This window comes from Sinocyclocheilus anshuiensis, unplaced genomic scaffold (assembly GCF_001515605.1).
Source record: "Sinocyclocheilus anshuiensis isolate Anshui unplaced genomic scaffold, SAMN03320099.WGS_v1.1 scaffold328, whole genome shotgun sequence".
In the NCBI taxonomy this organism is placed as follows: domain Eukaryota; kingdom Metazoa; phylum Chordata; class Actinopteri; order Cypriniformes; family Cyprinidae; genus Sinocyclocheilus; species Sinocyclocheilus anshuiensis.
The window spans coordinates 1,330,086-1,338,092 of NW_015558621.1; the positions used below are offsets into that span (position 1 = coordinate 1,330,086).

The following is an 8,007-nucleotide window of genomic DNA, read 5'->3' on the forward strand; positions in this document are numbered from 1 at the left end:
TATATACAGATATACAATCTGACTTTGTGCAACATAAAATAAAATAAAAAATAATATAAAATTTGTAATACATTTACACTAAAGAAAAACATAACTAAAAATAGCACTCCAAAAGTAAAAATAATTGTTCAAATTATAAAACAACAAATATCTTTACTAGTTTTGTAATAAAATAAAATAAAATAATGAATCAACCCAAACACAGCAAAACTGTCTTTCACGCATCTGTATGCATAACCCACCATCCACCACCTGATTGACCTCAAAAACATTTGTGCATTTTTTCCATCCATTTATCAAATCCTTTCTTCAGTTTTACCTCAGCTGGTGTTCCCGGAGATTGGACAGCGCCTCCATTCCATGCAAGTAGGAATAAACGATCTCCAGGTCCTGCAGGTAAGAAGAGAAAGAAAGAGAAAAGATCAAAGTCTATTCATCTCTAAAAGCACACGCTCTCCCAGAATTCTCAGCAAAGGACAAGACATTGATATCACTCTGAAAAGAGTGCTACAGAAAAAGGCACTGCTGACACATGGAGAAATGCAGTTACAGAACAGAAATGAAATTTCTCTATAAAAATACGGGAAAGCAACATTTAAATGTCCTTTTACTACAGCAAATAATAATAAATGAATGATGCTAATAAGATAAAAAAATATACTATATATTCTGATTGACCGGTACGTTTATTTGTGATTAAAGCAATTAAAAGTTACATCTGACCTTACAATGCTTTTCTCTTGGATCCATTACAATGGCCCATTTCAAACCAGTTTTTAATATGAAATATAATTTGCCAAACAGGCTTGGCAAGACACTACTAAACAAAGAGTCTCAGGTCCCTAAACAGGTCCTTTCACCAGAGAGCGTCTTGCTTGAGCTATAAGTGGTTCTTCAGACAAACCCATCACAGTGACCATGTATCTGAGGCTGAGCATACAGCGGGCCCTGTCCCCTTCCACACGCACAAGATCACTGACGCCAGAACTGGGCCGCCTTTGTGCTCACAAAGGCATGCTGGGATAGCGAGGAGGACAAAAGAGGGTCTGTGCTCGCCCACAGACGCACTTGATTATGAACTGAGAGACCCTGTGTGACAAGGAACACAAATGCAAACACACAGCTCGCCAAACATTTGCCTTCTGATATAGTACAAGTAAACCTCTGCCTCCTTGTTTTCCTATTAAGACTACAGGATTACTTGATAAATAAGAGTTGAAATGAAAGAAAGAGAAAACAAATGTCAGGTGAGATTGGACCAGAACAGAACAGGTAGTATTTTTGGTCATATGTTAGTAAATATGTTGAGATGCAGATCCAGACCAGATGAAAGTCAAGTATTGACTCTAAGGTAAAAACAACAAAGCATCTTAAATGCCGTCTTGTAGGCTCTATGTTTGTAAGAGGGCGGGTGACCCTACATTTACACTTATACAAAGGTTACAGAGGGCAAGGTCACATGGACAAACTGCACTGGAATCTAATGGTGACCTCCATCTCAAAAGAGGCAGAATAAAACATTGCTTAAATGATGTTTTGTACCACCACCTGCTGTTAAAAGCAGTACACTGCATGAAGTGTTGGGGGAAATTATGAAGAAATATATAAATAAAAAATATATAAATATGAATAATATAAATAAATAATATAATAAATCATCATTCTTGTTATTATTTAACAATATCAAATCTAAAAATCAAATAAACCAAATAAAAAAAATAAAACCAAAAATAAATAACGAGAAAAAAAAGAATAATAGAAAAAATATTTAGACTTAGTTTATTACTTTTTTTGGAAATTCTTAAATATTTTTTGTGTATAAAAACAATTATTTTCTTGTATTAAAGAAATATAAGACTATATAAAATAAGAATATAAAGACACATGCCAAAAGGTCTTTTTATCTACTTATTTAGTAATTGTATTACTAAATGAGTGCACAGAAGAGCTTATTGAAATTTTGTATATTAATATAATACTTTTAGTATACAATTGTATTATAAGGCTATAAAAAAATAAGAATTTAAAAAGACATATGCCCACGGTATCTTGTTTAATCTATATATTAATTTAATAATTTATTACTAAATGAGTGCAAAGTAGAGTTTATTACAATTATTTCAAACATTTTTTTTATTATTATTATTGTAAAATTGTAATTGCTAAGTTGTTTTGAGTCTATGGTGTACCGAGTCTGACTGCTTAGAAACGCAATAGCACATCTCACTTCAACAAAGCCAAATCATTTCAGGCATCATTCATAATCATATCTGTAGCTCAAACAGTGTGGCACATGTTACATGTTAAATGTAATGCTTAATGGTTTGTCCAAATCCATAACCCTAAATATGAGCATCAGTAATAGTGATGCTTGCTTTAGCCAGCACAAAAAGAACAATAAGACTGTGACAATGACAAAGGACCTTCTGGCTGAGGTGCACTACACAAATCCTCCACTAGATGTCAGGCTGGATTCGTGTCCAGCTCTTTCTGCTCCTCTTAACGCCTCTACTGGCTGGAATCAAGCTCTACCAGAACACTGGCTTTCTTTTTTCCCCCCTCAAATATTACTAAATTCAACATGGAAAGAATGTGCAGAACCCCATTTCTTCAGTCCCAGTGTCCCCATGAGGAGTTTTCACTCCTTTATTTTCTCTCTCTGCCAGGAGTTCATAATGAGACCACTACAAGTTTGCTCTAAATGCACAATGAGAAGGAAATGTTTTGTACTAATATACTTACGTGTTAGAAGTCGTCATTCTTTGCTATTTTTCATCAGTTGTACATATGATAAAATCCTAATTAAATGTTGAAATTAACATATAGTTAAGTTTATCCATAAACTGAATGAATGAACAAACATACCGTAAGTGAGCATTTTCTTTCTCTTTTGTGCTCTGACTGACATTGTTGCTGTCAACTAAAACTATTAAAAACCTTTTTGCCAATTGAAATTCATCTGTACTGTATTAAAATTAAGGAATTTTCCACTTGATTATTTATTTATTTATTTAATTGTTTGTTTGTTTGTTTGTTTATTGGTGTTTTACCTACATTTTAAATTTTTGAGTTTTGAGTTTTGAGTTTTTAACAAAAATGTCTGCAAAATGAATAGAGAATGTCCTGGTAGATTTATTATTATTATTATTATTATTATTATTATTATTTATTTATTTATTATTATTATTATTATTATTATTATTATTATTATTATTATTATTATTATTATTATTATTATTATTATTATTATTATTATTATTATTATTATTATTTATTTATTTATTTTTAACAGTGCAGAACTTTAATATAAATTAATAAAATTATTATTATTTATTTATTTATTTTTAACAGTGCAGAACTTTAATATAAATTAATAAAAAACTGAAAAAGTGTAAGTTCTAAAATTACTAAAAAGCAAAATGGATATAAATATTAAACAAAAACTAATAAAAATGACAAAGGCGCATAACAAAACTACTCAAATATAAACGAAAATGTCAAAACATTGATTATTAATTATATAATATTATATAAATAACACTAAAAGAACATTTTATAATGATATGTAAGACTAGCATCATTCAGCATTAGCAACATCCAACAAAATTTGAGTGGTAGCATTACTAAAAAAAACAAAAAAAAAACAGTAAAAAGTCAAAGTGCTTGCGGTTATTGATTATACATTAACTGTTTTCGGTTCCATCAGATATAACAGTTATGCCTTTTATAGCATACTATAAAAAAAATCAATATTGGCATGAAAAAAAAAACAAGAGCATCAATTTTACTATTGCCATAATAACCAAACAGTCTTGATGCTGGGTCTGAATCATTCACACATCGTGGGCACTGTTTACACACACACAGCAAAAGGTGATCTGAGAACCACCACCACAATTTTTTTTAGTTAACAAAAGGCTGAGCCTCTGGCACAATTTTCCAACAGCTGCCAAGTTCAGAGTTAAACGCCACAAGGTTTTTGCACACAGTTTGTCCTCTCTTTCAGCATTGTGACTACTTCCTCCCAGAGTGCTTTGTGACAAAGGGACCATTGTGTTTTGTGATTGGTCAAACACAATATGTGAAGCCCAGGTTACTCAGCCCTCAATGGTTGCGCAACTCTCATGGGAGTCATCGGGTGCCGTGGTAACAAGCTGAGAGACAAATACCGCTGAGACCAGGTAGAGAAGCAGTGATGAAACCGGTGAGTTATGCAAACAACAGCAGCCTTGACTAAAACCTTTACAAAACTCAATGAACAAAGCCATGAGACTCTACCTGTACAGCCTATTTCATGTGTTCTGCACACACCACAAAAGAAACTCAGATATAATGCAGCAAATATGAACATACAGACAGAGCAACAGAGAAATGACAACAGAGACCCTGTCTTTTCCAAATAGGTTTCTAACCATGACAAGCAACAGGACTTTTTGTCAGTCTGGACAAATATGAGTTCAAAATAATGCTCAATATAATTCTATATTAATTATCAAATATGTTCTGACTGATTGTTATTGTGTCTCTTTATGTATTTTCACTTCAATGTGGAGAGACAATTTTTTGCACTGGAAACATAGTAGACATAGTGGTCAAGGAATAGTTTACCAAAAAAAAGTAATATTGTTCATTATTTACACACACATATATACATATAGTGGTGGGTATAATGCGTTACTAAGTAATTAATTTCCCTCAAAAACGTAAAGTAAGGGATTACTCTTGATTTTTCTGTAATTTAATAACAGTTACTTCAGATGTAATTGCATTAAATACTTTATAGACTATGGGAAAAAATATATAAAACAATAATGGATTTAACATCAAAATGTAACATCTAATGTCAAAATGTGTGTTTTTAATGTAACCTTTTCCCTTTAAATACTTTGGTTGGTTTAAGAATAATTTATGCAATTTTATATTATTTATGTGAAAGAATTAAGAGCAGTTTTATATCTATCCTTACATTGTTTAACTGGTCGAGGCTGATATTGGAATTAGAAAGTAATTAGTAATAACAATTAATGCAATACGTTTTAGAGAGAGTAATTAGAGTTAAGAGTTAAAACTTAACCAACACTACATATATGTGTGTGTGTGTGTGTGTGTGTGTGTGTGTGTGTGTGTGTGTGTGTGTTTATTTAAATGTGTGTTTATTTAAAATAAACAAAGTATTAAATTTATTATAAATTTGAAATAAAGCAATTTTTAATATTAATGCTAAGCTATACTATATGGATTCAGAAGAAACAAATATAAAATATTTAATTAATAATATAATATTTTAATAATATAATCATATATATAATATATAACATGTATAATAATATAACAAATAAAATATTAAATACATTTTTGTATTAGTATTTGTAATACATTTCAATTGTATTATGGTCAAATATAATACTAGTAGATATAGTAAGATATGATATTATATAGCTTCAGAAGAATATCAGATTGAAAGGTTTTTGAGTTCCACGGGAAAAAGTTTGGAACCACATGAATAAATAATGACATGTCAATGACAATTGATAGCAATGGTAATTAAATCATTTCAATTTTTGGGTGAACTACTCCTTTAATGTTGCAAGAGAAAATCCGGAGATCAGCAAAAGCAGCTCAAAGCACCAAATAATATAAGCAACTCCCTGTAAAAATAGCATGCTTTAATTTTAACATGGTAATAATTTACCATCTGATGCCATTGTGCAGTGCCAGCACACTGCAGCTGTTTATACACATTTTCTCTTATAGCATGTATGCTGGCTGTCCAAGACAGTGACTGCAGAAATAAACTGAAGTGTTTTGCTGCTTTTTCTACTTAAAATGCCTCTTTTCAGCTTTGTATCCCAACATCTTGAATGTAACCCATTACGATGCATCTTGAATGGGTCAAGAGGCTCTTCACATTCCACTCAAGGCATCACTGTGACCATGGCAACCGGCAGTCTAAGTATCTACATGATCAGAGTCGATAATTTCCCTCTATAGCAATAAACAGTACTGGGATTAGCTGCTTGAGCAGGTGGCATCTAAAACCCATCAGTCCAATCAGGACAATCATCCCAGCATTAGGCTGAATTGTATCGTTGGCTGGGTAACTAGCCTTAAGAGTCCCAAACCACAACTCAAGAGTGGTTTACTGAGTATCTGCATGGTTTAATCAAAATTCAAGGAGAAAGAAGTGACCGAGGCAGACATAATCAACATCTTTTTAAAGCGATGACCTTCATTTACGATGACCATAAAGAGGGACATTTTAATGGAGTAATATTATATAGCGGTGTCATCGACAGGTATATCAAATCATAAAGGCATGATAATTGATTTTAAAATAGCATCAGCTCAGTTAATTTCAATAGTTTTCTGTTTGCATGTTGCTAAACTCATGCCATGATCTATAAACCTTACAAATAAATACACTACCAATCAAAAGTTTAGAGTCTGTAAGATTTTTTAAAAAGAAATTAAAATTTTATTCAGCACAGATGCATTAAATTGATCAAAAGTGACAGTAAAGACATTTATATAGTGTCACAAAAGATTTCTACTTCAAATAAAAGCTGTCCTTTTGAACTTTCTATTCATGAAATGTATCATATTTCCACAATAACATTGATTAAATGATTCTTGAACAGCAAATCAACATATTAGAATGATTTCTAAAGGATCATGTGACGCTGAAAATTGGAGTTAGGGCTGCTGTAAATTTAGTTTTGCCATCACATAAATAAACAACATCTTAATTAAATATGTTTAATATATATATATATATTTTTTTTTTTTTTTTTTTAAACAAATACACTATATTAAAAGTAATTAAATTATTAAATAATTATTAAAAAATTTAATGATATTAAACAATTTTAGTTTTACTGTATTTTTGATCAAATAAATGCATCCTTGGTGAGCAAAACAGACTTCTTTCAAAAACATTTATAGACCAAAAAATCCCTTATTGTCCCCAAAGTCTGAACGGTAGTTTATAAATGCTCTAATATGCATAAAGATGCACAGAAAACTCAAATATTGGTCATTTAGTTAATTTTTAATAAGACTGTATTTTATCAACACTTCTCAGTACTCAATGTTTTGTATTTATAATTCACATTTATCTCAATTAGTCAGCCAACTTGGATGGGTTTTTTTCCACTGAGTATGCCACAGTGTTTTGTATTGCCTTCTCTGCCTTAGAATTTGGCCAAAATAAGATATCTATGCCACCTACATTTTGAAACAGCCTGCATGTCAGGAGCACGCCTACAATGTCTTAAAATCCTATGTAGGCAGCCCACTCACTACGTTTTGGATAAGAGCCAATGTGTTTGATTGCTTCGTCCATAAACGTAAAAACATGCCTCAATTTGTACCTAAAAATTAAATATATATATGCCCACCCATGCAGCATTTATTTGATCAAAACACAGTAAAAACAGTAATATTGTAAAATATTATTATTTAAAATTTAAAATATATGTTAAACGTTATTTATTCCTGTGGTGGCAAAGCTGAATTTTCAGTAGCCATTACTCCAGTCTTCAGTATCACATCCTTCAGAAATCATGGATTTCAGTATTAATTTAAAGGGGTCATATGATGCGATTTCAATTTTTCCTTTCTCTTTGGAGTGTTACAAGCTCGTGGTGCATAAAGAATATCTGTAAAGTTGCAAAGACTAAAGTCTCAAATCCAAAGGGATATTCTTAATAAAAGTTAAGAGTCAACCACGCCTACCTAAAACGCCTCGTTCTAGCATGCCCCCACGTCTACGTCACGATGTGGGAAGATTTGTATAACGCCACCCACGAAGCGGAGTCCAGCCCGGGTTCGCCACATGTTGTTGCCACAAGCCCGCCCGCCGCCGCTCACTCAAGCCGGCCTCCGCTCACTCGAGCCCGCCCTGTGTGACGCTGTGTTTCGTTGTGAAAGCACTTTGTTTGGCCTTCCAAAAGAGGACACGACTAGAAATCAGTGGTTAAGTTGTATTTACAACACTGTTCCAGAACA

At 32.1% G+C, this 8,007-nt stretch overlaps 1 protein-coding gene across 5 annotated transcripts in view; it reads right to left on the minus strand.

Moving 5' to 3' along the window:
* Positions 1–8,007, minus strand: part of LOC107680625 (rap guanine nucleotide exchange factor 2-like) — a 142,817-nt gene that overhangs the window by 99,294 nt on the left and 35,516 nt on the right. For all 5 annotated transcript variants that reach the window (XM_016476612.1, XM_016476609.1, XM_016476607.1 and 2 more), the window contains exon 2: positions 320–390. In XM_016476612.1, the coding sequence (XP_016332098.1) occupies positions 320–390 (71 nt within the window). The remainder of the gene's footprint in view (positions 1–319; positions 391–8,007) is intronic.